General features: G+C 40.7%; 1 protein-coding gene across 1 annotated transcript in view; it reads right to left on the bottom strand.

The window, feature by feature from the left end:
- Window positions 1-367: 367 nt before the first annotated feature.
- Window positions 368-23935, bottom strand: part of Rdl (Resistant to dieldrin) — a 76683-nt gene continuing 53115 nt past the window's right edge. The window contains exons 4-11 of the mRNA XM_018505405.1: window positions 16240-16466; window positions 15128-15210; window positions 7832-7969; window positions 6469-6606; window positions 4887-5171; window positions 4092-4240; window positions 2222-2366; window positions 368-1635 (exon numbers count right to left, since the gene is read on the bottom strand). Of these exons, the coding sequence (XP_018360907.1) occupies window positions 1490-1635; window positions 2222-2366; window positions 4092-4240; window positions 4887-5171; window positions 6469-6606; window positions 7832-7969; window positions 15128-15210; window positions 16240-16466 (1311 nt within the window). The 3' untranslated portion in view covers window positions 368-1489. The remainder of the gene's footprint in view (window positions 1636-2221; window positions 2367-4091; window positions 4241-4886; window positions 5172-6468; window positions 6607-7831; window positions 7970-15127; window positions 15211-16239; window positions 16467-23935) is intronic.

Here is a 23935-nt window from a genome sequence, read left to right as displayed (position 1 = left end):
CGTAAAAAAGTCCTACGAAATGAAAAAGAGACTTGGCTCTTACTTGGCCGTAATCCAAATAAATGCGGATGCTGAAGTGAGGCCGCCACTGTGAAATCCGAGTTGCTTACGTCGTGGGCGTCCTGCGTCGTGTTATCCTCCTTCCGTTCCACTGTGTCGGTGTCTTTGTGGACCTCGCGTAGAATGCTCATCGATCGTCTGTACGCGTTCTGCGTACGCACGTGTGCACGCACGTGTCTAATATGCATGCACGCGCGTACCTAACGTGGCCGCGTACGCGCGCGCGTATATATGTTAATATACATATACTTACTGTACTTACTTAGATAATAAGTCGCACCAGTCTCCGATAGTACATTGTTTATCCTTCGTTCGGAATATGAACTTTCCCGCCGTTTCTTCGTTTCACGCGCGCGCTTTCACTCATACTCGATGCTCGCGTTCATTCGTTCCCTCTCTCTCTCTCTCTCTCTCTCTCTCTCTCTCTCTCTCTCGTTCACTCGCATGCACGCGCACACACGCCACCATGTGATTTCCGCTACGTTTCCTCTGCGCGCGAACGCTGCTGACGGCGTCAGAGCGGCGATTCATCCTCGACCTCGACGAACGTCGATAATCCTATATTTTTCCGTCCTCAAGCTGCTCTCGATTGAATCGTCGCTTCAAACCGACGAGTCTCGGTGTTGTTCTTAGCGTTAGTTAACGTTACTATGTAATGGTGGCTAAATTGACAAGTGTTTATATCGAAGGTATTTTCTCCGTTTAAGAACTAGAAATACCTAGACTGGCAATGTTTTATGGTATGTATGCTCGTGGATTCGCCTTCGCGATTGAGCTCCTGCTTGCCGTTTCCGCTTGCGTCGCGATATATATATGTATATATATTTCTATGTATCGCGCGACCTATATATATATATTTTTTTTTGTTATGTATACATATTGAGTCTTTAACGAAGACGCCTCGTGGACAACGACGATAGCCGAGGCTTACGCATGCCCGATCGCTGATTGACGAACGAGAGCATGTTGCATGGTAGAAATTGCGGTAGCCACGACGCCGCCGCGCAAGTAGTGGTAGCGGACGTTTGGTAAGCCATGCCGGAACGATGAGTCGTTAATCCGTCTCTACCTGCCGGTGATCGCAAGTAGTCCTACTCCGCGTTTAGGCAACCGCGCGCGGCTGCCCATAGCGTATTCATTCGCTACTACTTCCAGTATAGAGAAGTGGTTACCGCGCTCTCGAGATGGACCTAAGCGGATAGTTTGAGAGCACCTCTCTCTGGTCTGCGAGCTGGTACGGCTGTCTCGGATGTCGGTCGCTTTTACTACTCCCATCCCGAAGTAGTCACCGAGCGCGTCTCGATTGATCTTCCTCGAACCGTTTTCGCTTTCTCCTTTGCGAATCGGTCCTCGTTCCGTAAGAATGCTCGTTTCTGTGCACTCTTTTGCCCTTCTTCCTTCTCGATTCGGAGCACTGCGACGTCGTCGTTTACTTTGCCTCCTCGAGCAACACGAGGTCATCCGCGACCACGTCGCTGATGTGGAGGTAAATGATCCAGTACATCAGATTGAAGCAAACGAAACATACTGGGAATACGATGCGAGAGTATTTGTCGATGTCCGACGGCGTTATGCCTATTTAAGAAACGTTAAAATGACTTAGAATAGTTGCGACGCGTGAGATGAAGGAGGGAAGAGAATTGCATATTTCAGTGAGCTTCCGAGTTCGCGCGGTGCCGTTTACCCCAAGGGGTAGAAAAAGCGTCTAATAGTGCTCATCGTAATGCTTGAAAATAAATTGTACAGATGTTTCTTAAAATGCAAAAAGCTTTTTATGAGATGATCAGTGACAAGCGTTTTCGGACGGTGTTTCAAGCGTAGAGAAATATATGTATATATAGTATATAATACAACGGCCGGGCGCAGGCGCGTGGTATCATCCAGCCATGAATATTGCATAGTCTTCACAAAGTTCAAAGTACTCGATATCCATATTGCACAATTGACGGCCTTGTCAGGCCCTTTACTCGCGGTGATGACACCACGCCAGTGGCCTTCCGAGCTCGCTGACGGTTAAACCGTACAGTAACGTTTATTATGCACCGTTCAGAAGCTCGTTGAAATAGACAGCCTGCCAAGCTAAGAACCGAATATTGTTTGATAGCTTGCCAGGCGGGGGGTAAAATAGTGTTATAAATGTGCGTACATGGTCTACTCATACCGTAGAGCTTGGTGATGTCCTTGCTAGGATGAATAATATGTTGCGGCGCGCCCGCCGATTCTTCATCGGCGCGACCATTTATGGTGTTCTCGAGCGTCCCACCTTTGCTGTGTGCCTTTGGGTCGTGCACCTTGAACCGCACCTCCTGGACAACATGGGACCACTTACAAGAGACACGGCAGTTTGCCGTGGGGTGTCCCTCACCCGAGGTTTACCCCGTACTTTGTCAGATTGGCATGCGACACCGAGGACTGGGCAGTGTATATTTTATTTGTTCAACGCGGTGACGTCCGATTTCACGTAGTCATCGGAACGATTGGTATTCGAGAGACTCACCTGCTTTTATGTCGCTGTTGCGACTCGCGTCTGTTTAGTTTATTCGACAAACGTTTAAGTGTGAAATAGGAAAAGTCTCTCGTAAAAGTACCGCGGTTCGCGTAGAAACGCGCGGTGCGATTGCTCGTGCTCAAGCAAAACGGGTTGGTGAAAATTCAATTAAAAGCTGGTGTAGTATGTGATGCTATAGGTATATTGTCGGGATGAGATGCGGGAGAATTATTATTATATTGTTCTTGTTATTATTATTGTTACTATTAGTTGCTGGTCCACAACCATTGGTCATTCCGTCATTATAAAAGATTTACATTTATTTGATGTAAAATGGGATTGTTGCAGGAAGTCGTGAGATTGTTAAATATTTTTAATAGTTGCATTATTTTCATTATTGATTAAATTTTACTATTAACATGTATTTGAAAGAATAACGTTAACACATAATCACCAAAGATATGATAGATTCGAATTTAGTATTTCGAAAAAAGTAACTCTTAAGTATAAAAATCTCGAAAGAAACAGAACGTAATTATATCAAGTACGTAATTAAAAGAATCATGTAAAAAAACGCGCGCGTCATAGGCATTTATCGTTGGATAACATGAATAATTAACTTTGTAATAATTAATTAAAACGTCTCATCCTCTTATCCGACGTTTTATGACCGTCCTTCGTTGTCCGTCCCGTTCATCTCTGTCGCTCGTTTACTCACTTCTTTCCGTTATCCTACATTGTTCTCTTTCTTTTCCGGTCTTTTAATATTTTCTGTTTTCAGAAGAGAGGAAGGGGAAGAGGGGTCTACAATACCCAAGATTAAAAGAAAATTTATAGTGCGTCGTGTCCGTGTTGGCATGAAGCACGTTGTCCGGCGCGTTGCGCGGCCGAATGGGAAATTCATTTTGCAGAACCTTTTAGCTTTTGACCTTTCGTGTATTGAGCCTGCCGGTTTTAGTTTTTTCTTTTTTTTTTTTAAGAGGGAGGGGATAGAGTGCATATATTTATATTGCGCGATGGTACGTGCTGAGTCGGATTGAGAATAATGCTCGGCTTCGTCCTGTTGAGCCTGCCCTTGTGATGAGGAAAAAGAGCTTGTGATCTAATATTTGTTTACTAATGTTCATTAAAGATTCGTTTAGCATCATTTATTAAATTTAGTTTTTAATGGTGATTCAATATTATATTGTTGTTTAATATCTCATAATTTAAAATTAATTTTTATTTGAGACTTCATCATTGATGAAGGCAAAACAGATGATATTTGTTGTATGTGTATGTTTATATCATTACACAGCTCTCGGGAGCCAAAAAGTTATGAAACAAGTGCTACGATTATGCATAAATCTGTAATCGTGCCACGATCGGGACATCTGGATATCTTGACAGAGCCGATCGTCTACTCGCTGAAAGAAAGCGTGTAAAATCGTCCAGGGGAGCACTAGTACGTCTGGATCTCCTGGTCATACACAGTGACAAAACGACATTCTGCATGGAAGAAAAAAATTCGGGAACGACGACAATATTGGCCGTCGCTACTCACAGTTTGCTTAGGCGCATGATCGCCATGATCGCCGGGCACGCGCGGCGGTCCTGGATTTTCGCTCGCCGCCTTCATGCTCTCGGCTATCTTTTGGAACCGATTCTTCCGCATCTGAATCCTCTTCGCCATGTAGCCCACCGTGGCGTACTCTGCGAAGAATAAGAATCCACGGGAATGAAAACACGTAACCATACAATGCCATGACACGTCTGCCACTGTAAGATCCGGGCGGGAAGCCCGGTTCACGGGGCCCACTTCCATCCGTCGAGAATCTCACTCATGCTTGCGCTCCCGGTACTTGTGTAGAGCTCACGTGCAGATGGAAGAAAGCCATTTCCCTGGAAATCCCGATGCACCGCGACGGCGAAGTACCTTGGCGTCGTATGTAATGAGGTACTCGCAATCGCAGTTGTGAAAACGCAACAATGTGTGTGTCAAGACGTGTAACGAATCGATCGAACAAAGCCGCGGGGTTCTCTTATTCGCATTGACCTGCCTCTGTGTGTTCCGCGATTGCTTCGTGAAAACAATTTCCGAGACGCCGTTCCATCGCGGAACGAAGGTTCGGACCGACAAACATCAACGTCATATAACGACGACAAATAACGATTTCGAGGAAAATGGGTCCCTTGCATTTGTCACGTGAGCCCTGCACAAGTATCCGTCTACGATACTCTACGAGCTCGCTACTGGAACGGCACGGCTCCGAGCTATACGGAGTATATGAGAGGACGCAGGATGGAAAGCTTAATGGCAGCGACGTAAAGGCACGGAAGAGTACACGATCGCACTCACCGAGCAACGAGGCAAAGACCATGACGAAGCAGGTGCCCAGATAGACGTCGATGGACTTGACGTAGGAGATCTTTGGTAGCGCCGCGTTCGTCGAGGACATTAGGGTCGTCATAGTGAGCACAGTGGTTACTCCGAGGGCCACCCGAGCGGGGGTCGCGTTTCGGTTTAGCCAAAAGCTCACCCACGATATTATGACAATCAGCCCTGAGGGTATGTAGATCTGGATCAGGTAGTAGCCCATCGACCGTACGAACTGGATCTCGCAGGCCAGCCGCGAGTAATTCCCTACGATTAAAAGATCGAAGGTCAGGACAGGGAGACGGAGAGGCGCTATTTAATGTCTCTTTATCTCCCGTGCTCACTGTCCTTCCTCCTCACTGTTCGTTTATCTCTCTCTCTTTCTCGCTTTCTCTTTCCTTGTATATCTCTCTCTTTCTCTCTTTCTCCCTCTTTCTTTTTTTTCTGTCTCTCTCTCTCCCGCTTCTTATTCGTTCGTTGTGTTCTTCTACCTTCGATCTCCGTTCGTCTTCTTGCTCGATCTCCCGTTCCGTCACTGGATTTTACCAGGAAAAGCGGTTTCATTGTTCACAAATAGCTCTCTCTATTCCTTGCACCGGCCGGAAATACAGCGCACCAGAGCTGGCTGGATGTTAAGTGAAATTCGCATCGTTGATGCGCGACTCTCCGTGCTAGTGTTATGTACGTCTGTCAGTATAGATATGCATGCATGCACGTTACAGTGAGATATATTGGCGGCGTGTATTGTGCGCCGATCGAAAGGTTTGAGATGTAGTTACATAAGAAGAAAAATGAGGAATCGATTAGAATGGAAAGTCGAGTCGTCCTTGTTGCAATTTCCACCCCATAATAGCTTTCTTCCGTTTTAACAAATTGGCGACAATCTATTTCTTGCGCGCCATTATCGCGCCATTATCGCGAAAAGATATATCTAGGATCGAGAAAGATATTGGTTTTGTTATTAAAATGATATGAATAACATTATTTCATCAAAAGTCATTACCCTCGATGTAATTAGAGAATAGTATCGAAGAACTAAAGGCTTAATGTTTATGAGAAAAATCGCAAATGTTAAAATCGTCCTCAGCTGGAGTATATGTTACATCGTTGAGCATAACATCTTAAACTTGCTCGTGTTATGAGAAACTGGCTTAGAGATTGAGACGTTGGAGCACCATGATGGCAGTATGAAGACAATTTCGCTCGCCCAAAGTTTCATTCAAACCAAGTGGAGAAATGTAGCGATGATTTCTCGCGAGGAAACTTACCGAACGCGAGAAAAGTTTAAGCCAGCGATCCGTACAACGCCAGCCAGCTCCGCTATTCGACGGGACTGACGCGTATGACGCGCGAGATCGCGAGAAAGAGAGAGATCGATCGATCGATCGACGGCTTTACGTAAGTAAGGTACACAGGATTACGACGGTTTTTCTTACGAGCGACAATTGCGCCTGCGGACATCGGATAGCGCTCACGTGTCTCTCCACCTTACCCATGCCGTTAAAAGCGAGGGTTGAACAATTATTTGTTGGTGGTGGGGGGTGGGGTTGTGTTTATACATTACCGGTGGTAAGACTAATCTCCATGGCACGTTGACGATGACCGAGGACCTTGAACTGAGGCAGGGAGACCTCGTTGCTGACCCCGACGCTGTTCGGGCCCTCGTTCCACTTGTACCGGATGTCCCTCATCGTGTATCCGACTGAAAAAATAGAGAGACCCCCCGCGGTTGGTACGTACCTTCGCGGAAGCCCTCAAACGCATTTCAGCTCCGAGGGGGCCTCCACTTACCTCGCACCCCCATCAAACCTTACGAGTCCGCTCTCTTTCACTTTTTCCCCTTTCTCTCTGTTCACGATTTTCGTTCTTTTCTTTCTTTCTATCTATCTGTCTCTCTCAGTTTATCTTACTCTCTGTCTTTCTCTATGAGGGATACCCTTGCGAAGAGAGCTATCGAGAGCCCAAATTAAACTGACTTTAAAGGAGCATGTGGGCGGAATATTTGGCGTGTAATGAGAGATCGTAATGGACGATCTTCTCGATTGTTGGTTACGATCGAGAAGTGGAAGGCGCGTATCATCCGTATTTACGAGTCCGTTGTGTCGATTATTGTTTTGATGGTGATGGTTGTGGATGGTGGATATTAGGTCAAAGGTGGACGTAATACTATTCTTCCTGAAGCAATTTATATTGCTCAACAGTACGTATGTTATAAAGCTATGGAAATCCATTATCCGCGCATTCAAAGGAAATCCAAATTTTAAGTTCTAGTAGAGCAAAATGTTTCATCTTCTGTAGGTCAGTATTGATACACAATATGGTAGTAAAAATAAAAATAGTACAACGTCCACACATACACACACATACACACATCTATAATGAAGAGGGAAACCAAATCTAGGAATTAGGGGTACGCGTGACTCAAGTGTCGTCTGCGTCTATCTTAATATTTATAAATAAAAACCAATGAGTCGATCAGTCGATCGGTCGAAATGAATGACCGTAGGACTACGCTGTCCCACTGAGCAAGCTCGTTCTTATATAAAATTAAATGTGAAAACGCGAAAAGACAACACAGTGATCGGTGCATATCGATGCGGGTAAAAACAGGATTCGTATTATATATGTATATATGCTCACACATGACTTGTCCAGTTCTCGTTGCATTTTATATATACATTTGTATATACATATGCCTTGACAGAGCTGGACATGTCGTAATCATCCGTATGAATACAGTGCGTATTTTCACATATTTTTAGAACGAAAAAATTTTGCCATCTCGCTCTGATGGCTTTATTTGTTATGATTTATTATGATAATTATATAATCGACAGTTCTACACAATATATATACATACATATGTCAACCACGCGAATTTCTGGACCAAGTTTAGAAGGAAGAACGAATAAGAGGGGAATATCTACCTGTAGATAGGTGTATGGTTGTCTGTCGTTGCCTGTGACCGAGCACGCGAAACTGCGGTAGTTCCACCTCGTTCGAGATGCCGACCGACTGTAGGCCGGAGTTCCATTTGTACCGAATATCGCGCATTGTGTATCCAACTGCCGGGAGAACAAGAACACAAATATCTTCGCTCTAACATACAATAATTAGACACTGAGGTAGTGTTCAGTTTGGAACGGAAGGGCGGGTTCCTCGGGGAATACAGTAATTGAAGCAAACTTATTGCGCGAGCAACCTAAAGCGGTTCCCGTTGCATCACGATTCAATTCCGTCGCGTAAATTTCTTTTTTCACGTGGAATCGATTTAGGATGCCCTTTGTGCCGCCATATCATAAACGTCATCGAGATAGGCATTGTGATATCTTAAGTCATTCGTGATTTTTCAAAAGTCTGAAAAGAGTACTCTAAAATTTTTCCATAAAACTAATATCGTAAAGAGAAGAGCTGTTGTGAATTATGAATCTTTTCTTATATTAAAGTTTAGATTTATGGTGTAAGTATGTACAGAGACAGTTTTGATCTTGTATGAGTTTTGACTTTTGATATCTTATTTATATAAAAAGAGTTTGAAATTTTTTACATTGATTCATCTTTATTGATTGATTCTTTAATTATAAAACTATGCCTTCTGAAGTGTCTATGATGTTTTCAAAACCGAATTTGCGGTCGTTACGTCCAAGGCCACGCGGAGATTAACATCAATCAATGATACTCTTCTTTGCATTGCGAGATAAAGATTCTCCGTGAGATAAATGCAGCGTGTGCCGATCTTGGCGACTCATCTATTGTTCATTCCTACTAATCCAAAGTATCCTGCGATCGAGTTTTGGCGATTATCGATCATAATTTGCGCTTATTTGTTCTCTCTAATTCCTCCGCGCGGCCTCCAGCGCGTACATACCGCACCGAGAAACATTCCTCCGTAACTGAATCTTAGGTGATTACGATCGTTACACCGCATTCCAGGCACCAAAGTGGCATTCCGTCGCGGTGGTGGCTACATTGCGCGAGCATCGGCCAAACGTGGATTAAGCGGTACGCCTCCGAATGTGCCAGATTAATTGCTTTTGTTTTTGGAATCCGATTTTGAATACCATCTCGTTTTATCATGTTCGGTACGCCGCGATTCTGCAGCGGACACAGTTGCATGCGGTGTCGCGCAAAATCACGATTTCGGTAATGACATTACGATTTGCAACAGGCGTGTTCAACACTAACGATTCAAAACCCTGGAAATACCAAGTTTTGTTCATTCGCAGCGTTCAACATACAAATTTATATATTATTGTTACATTAATAAGAGAATAGTGAAGCTGACGTTTTACACACATTGTCTTAGATATATTTTATACAATATTTAATTTCTTTTTTCACGTTTAATTGCATTTCTTATTACAAATATTCATTATACTTGTGCAAATAAATTAAAAAATTTATATAATTGAGAAATTGCATTCGCGAGCAAGAATGATCACGTCTAAAAAAAATTTACGAAAATATTACGTGCATTTGCTCGTTATTTCTGCCGATGGTCGTCGCATAGTTGAGTGCAGCGCAGATAAAAATTGATTTTACAAAGTTTTAATAAAGAGGTCCTGGATTGGGGGCAACATTAAGCAACACGAGGGGTAAAAAGGTCAGAAGAGAACGAGAGGAAGGTCGTGATAGTGGCTGTTGAATACTGCAGGGAGAAGGACTGCGGCAACATTAGCAAAATACCGAGGACTATGGTAGTGGCAGCAAGTTTAAGGGTTTAAGACGAAAAGTGGAGAGTGTATAAGTAGATATGGAGAAAAAAAGCAGAAAGAAAAAATAGAGTTTTGTGCTCGACATGCTACAGTGACACATACAGGCTTGGGAGGATTAGGTTTACATGTTTAAATTTACATAAATACATATATATATATATATATATGTATGTGCTACATGCTTTACGCTGCGCATTTCACCTGCTGTGTTGCATGCTCCATGCTACATGCTCCATGCTCTGTGTTTTGCGAGAAATTCGAATTTCCATACCGGCTTTACGGTCCCATTAAAATTCAAACGTTATCCCTGAACGATATTATCGAGGTCTGAATTAGGATTCAATAAATCAAGCTCGTTTGGTGTGTATATACATGAAGAAGGAATTGCGTTCCTGTGATGATTCTTTTACTTTTACGTAATGTAATAATCTAGAGTGTAGAAATTCCTGGAAAGTGCGATTTATCTGTCAAGCAATCATTACTAATGAAAAATTTAAAAAATCTTTGATATTTTTGTGTAGAAGTTAAATCTTTTAAAATATTTTGTCAACAGACAATCATCGTCATTACGAAAAAGAAAAAGAAAAGTAACACGAACTATATACCTTTAAATATATCTCACTTACTTATTTTTTTATCCTGTTCTGAGGTAGACCAAATTAAATAATCATGCCGACACATGCGGTTGCCGCACTATATATGTATATTAGATTAATATCTATTGCTCTACCATACGTACAAAAGTTGCTCAGAGGGCGGGTCGGGGAGTAGGGACGTATACCGGAACAAGTCGCAGATCAAAATCAGGTTACAAGCAAATTCATAGGCATACCGATAACGTGACCACAGCCTGGTACGCCATGGGTAATGTTGCAGTATTTTCTTTCTTACATGCGCTGGGCTAGATGCACAATGCGTTTTAATTCGGTCGGACCATTGTCGACACGCCGTTTCTGGATTTAGCCTCCTTCGGGGCTGGCCGTCGTCGGCCCTTACTACGTCCCCGGACACGAGGCTCAGTGCTATATGTCGGAGGCCCTTCAGGTTCGGGGGAGGAGGGTTGATAAAGTGATAAGTTAAGTGATGGCGGTGGTGGTCAGTGGTAGTGGTGAGAGAGTGACAAAGTAGTGATAGTGTTTGAACAGCGCACTTTCGTCGCGTTTTTGATCTCGGGGTCGATTTACGGCGACTGCGCGCCGAGAGCTCTCGTTTGTATATATTTACAATCGTGCGTGTGCTTCGGTGGTATATCTAGTTCAGCGTGATCTCTCTCTCCCTGAACATATAGGTCCTTTCCGCAGGAAATCGCCGTCAATCTCGTAGATGGATCGGATTCCATTCTCTCTATATAGATGTGTTCGTTACGTACGTGGACTACATACGTTTTACTCAATGTTTCTGTTATTGTCGAGCCATAAAATAAAAGGTGTTCGCTCAATTCACGCAGCTCCTTGATAAATGATTATTATAGTTTTACTGATTGTTATTGTTGTATGCACGTATGTAATCCACGAGACATTTTTCTTTGACAGGCGACAGAGTGTAGAAAGAGGATACGTCGTGTGTATTTAGATATTCGATGGCAGGTACGTGCACACGGTCATTATTCGTATTCATTTGTCGAATGACCGAGCGACCTTCGAGAAATCACGCGTTCAGCTAAGACCGACGTGACGACTCACGGTCAGCGGTAGCTTGGTAGAGTGGAGACCCTTCGGAGGATGCTCGTAAATACGTTCGCATACGGTCTTTGCGTAGGATGTGACAAAGCGTGTCCTGTAAACGTATTTGGTAGTTGGATTTGATGCGTATCGCTTTTTCTTTTTTAATCATTGAAGCTATCTCACGAGAAATGCAGAATTCGAATCTTTATCGCTTTTTGCCGTGAAAGTCGCAGTCGTTTCGTGTCGACGAGCATATGCGGTAACCATATGCGATCTGCTATGATCTGTGATTACTGCAAATTGCACGTCTGCTCTCATCCTTGGTTATGGTACTGCACGATTCTGTATATTTTACGAAATGGATTTAGTGAAACATGAGAGTAAGATAAGATGGGAGTAATTTTACTTCGCTCGTATGTTGAGAGACCGTGAGAAATTGACGATTGCAAAAATACTCGCGAACTAGTATCTTTGTTCAACATCGTGGAGATACAAAATCGATATCATGAGAGGTAATAATATCTCGTTTAATGGCTAAATTAAGAGCGAAACGATGTTCGTGACCCGACACTTTTCTATCTGAAACTAATCAAGAAACTCTCCAGAGTTCTACAAATTCGGCGCCTTTCTACCTTTTCTTTTTATAGATTTCATCGGCCGCGATACGTTTCAAGCAAAATTCGCACTTAGAAACGTCTATCAAATCGAATTTACGATTATAAATAGAAACCAAGAATGTGGGCCAATCATAAAGTTGAACCACATGAGAATTGCGACCGTAATATTATTAGCTTACATCCCTTGGTAGTTTCTAGGCAAAGAATAATGTGTTAAGATTAGTGAATGTGTATCTGTGAAATAAAGTCTTGAAAGTTCTCAGAAATATTAAATCAAATTATTAATCTTAATTGTTTTACCGCACAAAGCGACATTTATCTTCTTAGTGATCAATTCTATTGACATTGATTAACTTTAGTTGAGGTTTTGGTTGCCTGTTTACTTCTTCGTGGAAAACTTCGATTAGAAAACGACAAAGATTCAGTCGAACTTAAGTAAAAGTTAATGAAAGCCTGTAAATCTTACGAATCATCTCGAAAGTTTAACGATTTGTGCGAGCATTCTCCTGTAATTCGTGATGGGAATGTATCACGACAACTTATAACGATCGTAATAACTTGTATTCGAGCAGCCCAACCAATTAAGGACGAAAGGGCGTCCGCGAAAGTCCGAGCTTTCTACTCGACGAAACTAATCGACTAACTTGGTCGGACTCCCTGCGGTATCTCGTATGCCGGACTTCCGGTGACCCTTCGACCCTATTCCACGACCGACTGAGTTTTAATATAGATCTTTCAGCGGGGGCGAGTTGAAGTCAAACTTTTTCCATCATCCTGTATAAATCAGTATGGTTGAACGTTCCCGTATACCTAGCATGACCGAATGTCAAATGAGAAGCGTGCAATTATTAACGTTAACCACTTTCAGCATCTCAAAATGTTCCCCTTACAAATCTTGCATTTCCATTTCTGCAAAAATACGTTATGAATGCGATTGTTTTCGTACGTGGTCGTTTGTGCATATTTTTAATTATTCATTATATAATCATCACTACGATGCTGATTTCAATCTGACCGTATTGTGTTGACTTATTCAGGTAATTTGTGCAGTACGCGTGTTCTCGTGTGCACGAATTATTAATACCAGTATTAATGAATAACGGTAGTTATTTCACGATGTGAACGCGTATGAATAAATGGCGAAACAATTTTGAAAGGGACGTTTGAAATTCTCTTGCCTTTTTGTACATTAACACACCGTGCAATTTGCAGTAGTGACGGCAATCAACACGAGCTCGTGACAGTGAAACGTTAGCGCTACCACACACTTTGACGTACACACACACGCGCGCGCACAAACTCGCATTCACACTCGCACTCACACACACACACACACACACACGTACGTGATAATCTTCTCGTATGTGTCTTCGCGCATTGGGATGTTCCCACGGCGCATCATAGCTCCTGGTCAACCTACGATTTCTATGCTTATAGTCTAACGGAGCGACTCGATTAATCGAGACGTGTCTCGTCGACGACTCAGTTGCGTATACAGTGCGCGCATCGATACAGAGGCCGTTGTGACGGCACGGCGCATCGAAGCTCCTTATTAAGGTGCTTATTGACCGCACACTGTGCTCAGTAACAGAATCGGGCTTTTATTGTTAAATCGTACTACGTGAAACAAAGGAAAATGAGATTACATGTGCTTTTCAGTTCCGACTATTTGTGAGTGCATTATTAATCTTGAAGAGAATCCTCTCTCTTTTTATTTCCTAGGATTTAGGGAAGAAGAAAGAATTTATCGGATTACTTAAATCCATCTTATATTCACTTTTTTTTTTCGTTCATCGACTTTCGGGCGCGCTCTGCGAGAGAAAAGTGAAAAGGAAGAGGCTGCAATAAATGTCCGATTCTGCAAGTCCATGTTGTTACATACGTACAATCACTGTGTATGGAATAAAAAAAAGAAACCCAACCAGTGTGTGAGCGAGAGCGGGTGAGTGAGCGAGTGAGTGAACGAGGTGAATGGGAGTGATTCTCACTTGTGTGGCTGACTGATCGTGTGAGTGAGCGTGTGAAGTGGCGAGTGACGGACAGACAGACAGACAGATAGACAGATAGAGAGGGAAAGATAGAAAAGAAAGAAGGAAGTAAAACCTGATGTCGGGAAAAAGGCGAGAGGGGAGGCAGATACCGTTGGGGGAGGAAGAAGGGAGGGAGGAAAAATGGAGAGTGACGGGTTGTGGAAGTTGACAGTATTCTCTGTGTGAGCGTGTAATAAAGGGGGAACACAAAGTTTCCTTTCTTTTTAATGCTCGACGCAAATATACACAGTAGAAGCGTCTTTCTATGTCTTTATCTGAAAAAAAAGGGTTCAAAGCGATGTACAATTGAATCGCATTGAATCAGCGACAATCGGCTATCGATAAGGATACTTTCTGCGTATCGCTTTCGGCGTTATCCTCGAGTTACATGCACGAGTTCACATGCTGGAATTGATCGTTCGTGTTTTACAATCTGCTTCAGCGAGAACAGTAGATATGGCCAATCGGGTATATGGCTAATCACAACGCTAGAGCGACGTTGCAGACTTTTTCAGAGATACAATTGATACTACTAATAGTCATTTCTCAAAGATCTCAATTGTTATTTCTATCAAATGACGCTATTATGTTTAACGGTTTTACGATATAATAATAAGTTCAATGAAAGGAATATTATAATAACATCTCACACATATTGAATTATATTTACGTTGATTGACTCTGTATTTGTTAGAAGCTTTTGGCAACAATTTTTCTCTTTTAAAATTACGTGCACGTACTCGATGATTGACGTCAAAAAGATACGGCGAGTCGATTGTCATTTTGAGAAGTAATATATTGTTGAAGTGCATAGGAAAATCTTTCTGACTTCTGTTATAATATGCGCAAAAGTATGTGTATGTCAGTAGGGTAGAGTGGGGCTATTCCATCAGTTTCAACTTTAAAGTAGGTAATACGAAAATTTACGATAGCAAACAATATTTTTTTGCAATTACATTATACAGTCATGATTACTTCTTGAGGGCACAAGTACAATCCTTTAAATAATCAGCATGTGCTGTTCAGAAACATTATCTCGAGAAATGAACGAAGAAGCCCCGCTCTATCCTATGTCGAATAGAAGTAGGCGAAAATGTCGAATTCTGTGAATTATATTTCGTTCGTTTGTATGCATCTATATAATATGTATAAGTATATATATATATATATGTACATACGCGCGTGTTGTGTACTTACAGCTCTCGATCTCGATATGACACAGTTGCCGGTCCATCGGGAAATATTGCAAGTTCATGGGACACGACGCTGTAATCGTTAAGCTGAAACATATTCAAGCAAAACTCGTTAACAATTGCTTCTCAACAAAATATTTCATGATATACAAATGCCAATCCATTTGCACCCGAGTAACGTTGAATCAATGTGCAGGAATTAATTCGTAGTCGACCTCATTACGCCCGAGTCACGTCAGGATAAACGTGTGAGAACCAATCCGTATCGATTCGATACGTACCGTTAATACTATTCTTGTCTTGTCGATGAGACGTATTATACGAAACGCTACAGACGTACGTATTCGCATGATTCGTACATGCAGACAGTGATCGATGACTTATGCTCTGAGAGAAGTAGGGAAGAATTATTCACGCAAATGAGCGCGCGCTCGTTGCTTCATCGATATTCTTCCTTCGTTCCCGACAGCGAGCGGCTCGATTCGGTGCTTCCGATCCGGAAGTCGAGGATGTAATATAATGGAACGATATTGCGCGAGGGAGTGCAAGTTAGGTATGCATGGATCGCCTGAATATAGCCGGCGCGTTAATACCAGAACACTCCTGGGCGCTCGAAAGGGAGATAGATACGAGAAATGATACGAGCTGTGTCAGACAAGAAGGGGTGGAGGCCGCTACAGGGAACAAATTTGTCGTGCCGAGTACAATTGGTCCCAGAAGTGCCACGAATGTTCTATGGTGATAGAGGACAATGAGAAGCTCGATTTACAGTCGGCGGAAAATACCATGTACGTTTTGTCTCGGACGATGAAAGTAATAGTTTAGGATTAAATTTACTTAACTGACTCATGAATGTAGAAAGAAAGACCTTTTAATCTTTATTGCTTGTCCAACGTAGCATATCATATATTTTCTCCTTTTTTAATTACCATCTAAATTTAAGTGTCGTCATTATGATAGAAAAAAAGATTCGCTTAGATGACTTTTAAACTTGGATTCATTATAAAAAAAAATTCGACGCTTGAAAAATATTACTACGTAAAAGTTATATGTGTATATATGTATAACCGTGAGAGCTACGGATGTAAATTTATACTTAATTAAAGCTATACTCACCGTATGCTACGCGTGATGCTTCCCGAGTGGTGAATGCGAATGAACTCGTTGCTGGTGGTAGCGATGTGAAAGTACGACTGCTTCTCGTTGACGAAGAAGGTGTCGGGTACCCAAATGTTCTTGATGAATTCTGAACCGACGCTGAGCGTCTCGACGCCCGGTCGCGGCTTGAACGCGAGTCGTGGGTCCGTCCAGAATTGTCGGAAGTAAAAATCCAACGTGAAGTCCTGGTACGACACAGGTGACTTATTAGATTGGTAGTCATTTGTGTTCACAGACATATTAGAGAAATACGAGGATTCACGTAAGCTTTTTCGTATTTTTTATTGTATTTTTAGGATTGCTCCGAAAACTGATATGAAATTTACTGAGTTATTGTTACTATTATTAACTGGATCTTTTAAATAAAAATTTTTATGCCATATGCGCAGTTAGTGACACAAGAGTGTAGTTAGCAGTTCTCTGAAAGAAAAACAGTATATTAAAAAAATTAAAGTTCTATTTTAAAAATACATTACATTCACTAAAATGCATTTACTTAGTTATGACATGCTTCCTACGATTTTCTAATCGTAAATCGTATCACTAAAGATTTAGGTAAAAACCAAAGATGCTTGGGTAAATGCCAAAGATAACTACTTCAAAACAAATATTCGTATTTCTCAAAGCATATTCATCTTTATGATTGATCAGATATTTTTAATCGGATTTGCGTCCGGAAATTGGGAAGGCCAATCCATTGATCAATGTCATTTTTACATTTATGAAATTTTATAAAAAACCATGACAGGTTATAATTAATGATAATGGTGATTGGATGCCATAACTAAGTAAATGCACTTTAGCAAATATAATGTACTTTTAAAACATAATTTCAATTTTTAATATACTCGGTTCTTTCAGAGAAATATGCTCTTGTGTTACACTGGCTGCATTATTCCAAAAATAACATGAGAATAATGAGTAAATTTAACAATTTAATAATGAAATAAATATAAGAACAATATAGATATTATTCACTATAAAAAGTATGGTTATGGATTTGATATGTCTATGTATAATAATTCTCATCGTATTGGTGTTAAACATTAATCAACATGGTGCAGATTAATACCATGGATTTTAATATCACCATGACGGTTCCAATATAAATATTGGATGTTTTATTAAATCCACATGTTGGCATAAATATTAACATCAACATGGTGAGAATTATATGAACATTGCCATGGTTTTAAATCCACACTCATATTTTTTAAAAGTAAAAAGATAACTAAAAATTTATTTAATATTACTTGCATTTTTAAAACAGATATTCGAGAATGGTATAAAAATATCAATAACTCATAAAATGCACTTTTCTTATCGTCAAATTTAATTTCAACGTATAATTTATTAATTAGTTATTAGAAATATTAAGAAACATTTTTGATGTTTGCATACCTTTTGAACAGAGCATATAAAGGCCAATTCGAAATGCTACGTTAGTCCTCGTTGTTCTCATGAGTCTGAGCGTATAAAATTTCAAGAGATTGAAAAGGCATATGCGTTTCTACGCGAAGGAAACGCAAAATTGTGCAAGGTAAATAACAATTGTGGTATAATTCAGCCGCCCGCGTTTACGATGCGGCCGTCGTTTTGGATGTAACGTGTCGATCCGAAGAGATATTCGTGCAAGGAGAATTAAAGTACGGGAGGGGAAACACGTTCGGGATCGCGTACGTCGACAGGTATCTTCGAAAACTGAGGCGGCTCATCGTGTTATCGTAATACGAAGAATCGGCCACTTAACGTTTACGTGACCCTATATCCAGACCTCCTCCGGTGTTCTACTTGACCTCACGCTGTGAAACGAAGCGAGGCTAATTCGGCGCGGCGCGGCTATAAAGTCCGAAGTTGCGACGGTAACTTCGAGAGCTTTGTAGAACGCTCCATCATTGGGTCTCACACTCGCAAGAGCGTTTATCCTCAGGCTTGAGCGACGTGTGAGAGCAACTCGGACGAAAGTGATTTCGGGTAAACCGTGATTGACGACCACGCTATTCCATTACCAAATCCTTACGGTATTATATTAAACGCGAGTCTGACAAATATTTTTATTTATTAAATTTAATTTCTTTAACAAATAATTTGCGATCTAATTGCACACCAATACGTAACAACATATTATATGCGACAAGAGGATTAAGTTTAAATAGATAAAAATTACGCATATAAATTAAATATAATTAAGTTAGAGATTTTATAATTATTCACAGTTAGTTGAGACGATAATTTATGATGAAACTTTAGCCTTTATGATACTACGAAAGCTTTAATAATAAAAGAATGAACCTTAAGCTTTCATAATTGCAATGGAAATCGAGAGATATAAAGAAATTATTTCCATACATGAAGATAATGACAATAATTCTAGTTATCTAATAGTAAATTTGATTATTTGCATTACACTAGATTAGTGCATACTGAAAGCTTTTATACATGAAATGAACAAAATTAAATGTAAAAAAGCATAGATATAAATATTTTAAACAATTAAGTATCCAGTAACGCCATTTTTGTCATTTAATGGAATTTACATGTATTATTTCAGTGTCAAAGTTGTTTATATTATGTCTCTGCATTTTATTTTATATAAAGCAGCATTTAATGTATACTGATCCAGTACCTATAGTGACCGAATTCACTATAATACAATGCAAATAATACGTTATTATGCCGACATAAAATCGTTGGCAATGTCGCGAGCTTTCTAAATTGCTCCACTGCCGATTTCGCTGAAATCTTTATTCGTATGGGTGAGGAAGTTGAAGTACTGAACTGACTGAAATAAATGAGTAGATTTATTATCCAAAGTAGAAGTTTCTTAATCACCTTGCTATTATAGCAAGAAATCCTGAGTAGAACATGTTTAAAACTTACTTGATATCAGGTTTTGTTGCCTTATTATATTACTGGATTAAACTATAACAGAATTTGATAATTGTTAAATTATAATTGATTGAAGATTTTAAACAAGCTATAGTTTAAATCTAGCGTACAGAATATAAAGAAAATTGTATGATTTTTTGCGTCATTGATAATATGGATAGATATACACGGTTGGTATATTTTTTTAACAAATTAAATATTTTTCGTTATTTTTTAATTAGTTCAAGATATCCATGTGCTGATCATTACGTTGTAATTACTTTTTGATAATCCACATGCTATTTCATTTGATTTATTACTGCAATATCGCAGTTGTTTCACTATCACACAATTGTTTCTAATTAGTCTTATATTACAAAGCCACGTTAAGAATCTGATACAAGCCTGCCTGTAAGCGCACAGTTACGATAGTGAGTTAATAGTTTATAATTACGATGCTAGGCACGATTATGACTCGTAATCTTACGCGAGAACATACGCGTGACCTGCACGCCTCGTGAGCATCGAGATTCCTGCCGACGTGGATTCGATCACAGGACAGGAGTTTCGCGACGCGAGTATAATTCGTGTGTACACGCGAACGAGATAAGGTGTGGAGACCGTGTATGTATAGTGACTACATATATATACATACATCTAAAACAGGTATTTTACGACGAAATCACTATGTACAGACATGCTACGGAACTGCCATAAAATTCATGCACTGCACGCTGTATGAGGACAGTGTTGTATTGCGTATAGCACCTTTGAAATATCCGATCGTTATCTTGGTGTATCGTCTTTATAAAAGAGTTTCTAATAATGAATGTTAATTTAATACTTATGGATAATTTTTCTTCTTTTTCTGCGTAGACATGGAACATGACGTATTTAAATAACCGACGATAACGGAACAGTGGAGAAACTCTCTCTACTATCTCTGAAATGAATCCTTTGAATCTTATGATTCACAATTAAAAATGTAGAGAATTAAGTTTATTGCGAAATGTATATAGTAAGATTCAACTTTTCATAGGAATTATAATTAAATTTTTTTTTAACTTATTTTGTTTGTTTACCTTTTTTCGCTCAATTATATACAGCGAATTCAGTTGAACGCACTAGTGCGCACTGGTCATATTAAAACCGTACACTGACTTAATCTGGGTGTAAAAGTGAGATACAAGTATTTCGAATTATAAAATACATATTTTACCTAACAGCACAATAAAATGCATTGAGGATTTCACGGTTTAATCGGTTTAATCCGTTTCTATATTTATATTGAACACATCTTTACGGCAATTTGTGACGGCTTTAATACGCATCGGTGCGTGTTGAGTGCGTCCAATCGAATTCGCCAATAATCAGCAAAATACGATGCTAGCAACCAATTTTATGATAATTATTAGCAAAGTTCTGATCAGCAGGCGTAAAATTGTAAAATGTTAAAGAATAAATTTTAGGAATAAAGTTCAGAATTTTACAACTCTAATAAGATGTCACGGTTTCATGACAAGAGAGAGAGTTTGACCCCAGGTGAGGCATTGTTATCCTCTTCGACGACGTGTGCGCGCATACGCGAAGACTTTTCCTGCCATTCACATCGCGTCGTTATGAAGTATTCAATATGCGTGGCACGTTTCTCGGTTTATTCCGTCGTATATTTATTTTAGAAATTTTATCGTCAATTGCGCTTTAATTTAAGTCACAAATAAAGAATCGAACAATTATGATTTTATTGTGCAAATAGCCATAAAAGATAATTTATGTACCGATTCGATTGCATCATATTGTTAATAGTACGTGTATTGAATTTGAAAATTCAAAATATAATGTACAAATATATGATAGGTAATTAATCTCGGTTTAAACGAGCGCAAATACTCTGGCGAATATGAAAGACCTTGAAATATTCCGCGGAGATACCATATGGAACGGAAGTTGTCATCGTTCGCATTTCTGGCAACTCTTCAGGCGCACTGCGGTTACATCGTGACGTGTAATTGCCGCGCTAACAAATCTTCGTGTATGATTAACTGATCAACAACTCCCACGCGAACACATTTACGAAAATTTGTCTCCAAATTCTTATTCTTTTTGGCTTACTATAGTTCCTATTTTTCATTTCTTTCCATTTTTCACATGTGTAATTTTCAATTTTTAAGCTATCGCGATGTATTGTTCAGCGCGAATTATTTGTTTTTTTAGACACATTAAAAATGGGAACAATAAGATTTTCTTTTCCTTTTAGAGGAAACATTAGAAAAAATGTGTAGTTGTTATTACGTTTGGAAATGCGCAAAATATTTACTTGTTAAATGCAGTGAAATTAATATGTCTTGTAAGTACCGAAATATTTCGGCGTAAACAGTATCTGTTCATTGCTCAACTATACGTGAAAATATTTCTCACGTTTATCTCGACGGCACGCAAATCTTGCGCGGTGTATTTGGGTGTAAATCGAGCAATTCGAGCAAGTACGCGCGTCTCGTTGCCGGTGAAACATTTCCGGGAGGAATGCGAGCAGGTGTGCGCAAGCATCTCTATCACACGCAAATCGTAGCATAAAAAACAAAGAACAAGTGAAAAGCTTTGTGGAAGCGTTTCAGGCAAAAGCTCGCAGGCCAATCGATCCAAAAAAAGAGAGAGAAAGAGAGAGAGAGAGAGAGAGAGAGAGAGAGAAGAATAGAAAAAAAATGGAAAAAATGGCGTAGCGTTGTGTTGTAACAACAAGTGATGGAAGCGAGAGGGGCTCGTACGAGGAGGAACGCTCCATTTCGGAGTCCATCGCGCCTCGACGAGCGCGAATTATCACAATGTGTACGCGCAAGCACATAGACCCGTGGTCATGTGTTACGCACACACATACGCACACCGAGAAGTACACACAGTACAATAAACGCAGGCTTTTCGTGCGCACAAACGCACGTGTGCACGTATATACACGCACACATACACGCGCGCATACACACACATATATATATATACCGCGGCACGCGTGCGCGTGCACGTAACACGCGCTCGCGCTCGAAGAAGTCATAATATATACAATATATATAGCGTGACGTGATTCATAGCAACCAGAAGCGCACTGCACACACTGACAATGACACAGCTCATATAGGTGTCATAGTATATTTATGATATAACAGCATAGTTATATACGAGATATATATGCAAATACAATTATAAGTATCAGTATAGTCTCGATGTAGTCGCAACGTCGCACGAGCTATACTCTTCATTTGGTATGTAATCATCGGCTGGCCGAGGATGGAGAGGAGGTACAGGGCGTAAAGAAATATCTCGTTCTTCGAGGGCCGCGGGGCATCTTCTATCGATACTTTTTCTCCTCATCCTCTCTTGCTTTTTTCATTCCCGCTTTATCCTTCTTTTCTTGGTCTCGTCCGGCCGAGAGGACTACAATCAACGAGCACATAAAGGCGCTTTCACCGTATTATTCTCTCCGCCTATGCTCGTCAATTTTTTTGAAGGCGAACGATGAAAGGAAAGATAAATTGGTAGGAAAATAGTCTCGTTGTTCGCAGATATGCCGGCCGGAGAGTCCAAAGAGTGGCCCTCGAGGGATGGGACATTGGAACTATTGGAAGTCGCTTGGCGATGAGGACAGATAGGGAAACGAGACAAAAGTTGGGGAAAGGGATACGTAGAATGGAAACTCGCCAGCGGGTGTAAAAACTCGCGCGTCACGTCCCAGGTGACAGTGTCGACTTGATTTGGTTTCCGCACAGGGCTCAACACCTGGGGTCCAGCCTCGTACATTCAGCTCCAAACTCGTACTCTGGATCTCTCGGGCGAACGGGTTCCGTTTCCCCGCGCACGATTACGTGTCAAATATACACGACAGAGAGATAGTCGACCGCAAACTCGTAGGATACAGTCAAGTGCTTCGGGGGCTGCGGTGAGTCAACGTTACCGCTATTCTGGAATTCATCATGAACCGAAGGCTCTGAAAACTTTAGACCGAGAGTCACGGCGTCGGTCGCCAACGAACGAGCTCGCGAACTGCCCGCATTATTTTCATTCTATGATATGGATACGTTTACTGCTATTTTGGACGATCGGCTAATACGACTAGTTTACGTCAGAATACTAGAGATTCCTCTGTCGGTTTGATTTCTGATATAATTGTTGTCAGAGAAACGGGTTAAGAGTCGACAATCCGTGCGCACTTCGAGATGCGCTTGATAGAGAGATGGATCCAGTTTCGTGCCAGTTTGAATCTGAATGTCGATACCGGAACAAAATACCTTCGATTACTACGGGATTTTAGGCATAATACTCAATACGTTGTACGGTGCCGCTATATACCTTAAATATTGAGAAACAAATACGAATATATATATAGATATATATAGATATACGTGTACCAATAACGCAGGATACGCGTACGTACACTTTTATGTATTTCGTATATACAGATGTGGCCACATAAGAGTGTACGATTACGCGTATACGAACGTATCTCAACGGTGCGGCCTACGGTGCTCGATCCGAAATTCAATTCATTGCCAATTAATCACGTATTGAACATAAGACATTACCGTTTTACTTTTATATACTTCATTTTTTTCTTATATGTACGTCCTCGTTAGTCGGAAGTAGACTTTCAATAATACACATACTATATTGTGTTACAGAGAGAAGCCCGATGGGATTTCCGCCTCGTGGATTTTCCGGAAAGACGGTAAGTCGAGCTCGGATTTTTGACATAAATACGATCCTTTCGAACGAGAAATGGTTCGCAACGACGCGATAT

The sequence above is a fragment of the Trachymyrmex cornetzi genome, unplaced genomic scaffold, assembly GCF_001594075.2.
Source record: "Trachymyrmex cornetzi isolate Tcor2-1 unplaced genomic scaffold, Tcor1.1 scaffold205, whole genome shotgun sequence".
NCBI lineage: Eukaryota > Metazoa > Arthropoda > Insecta > Hymenoptera > Formicidae > Trachymyrmex > Trachymyrmex cornetzi.
The sequence above is the reverse complement of the archived record's forward strand: the minus strand, read 5'-3'. Positions and strand labels throughout refer to the sequence as shown.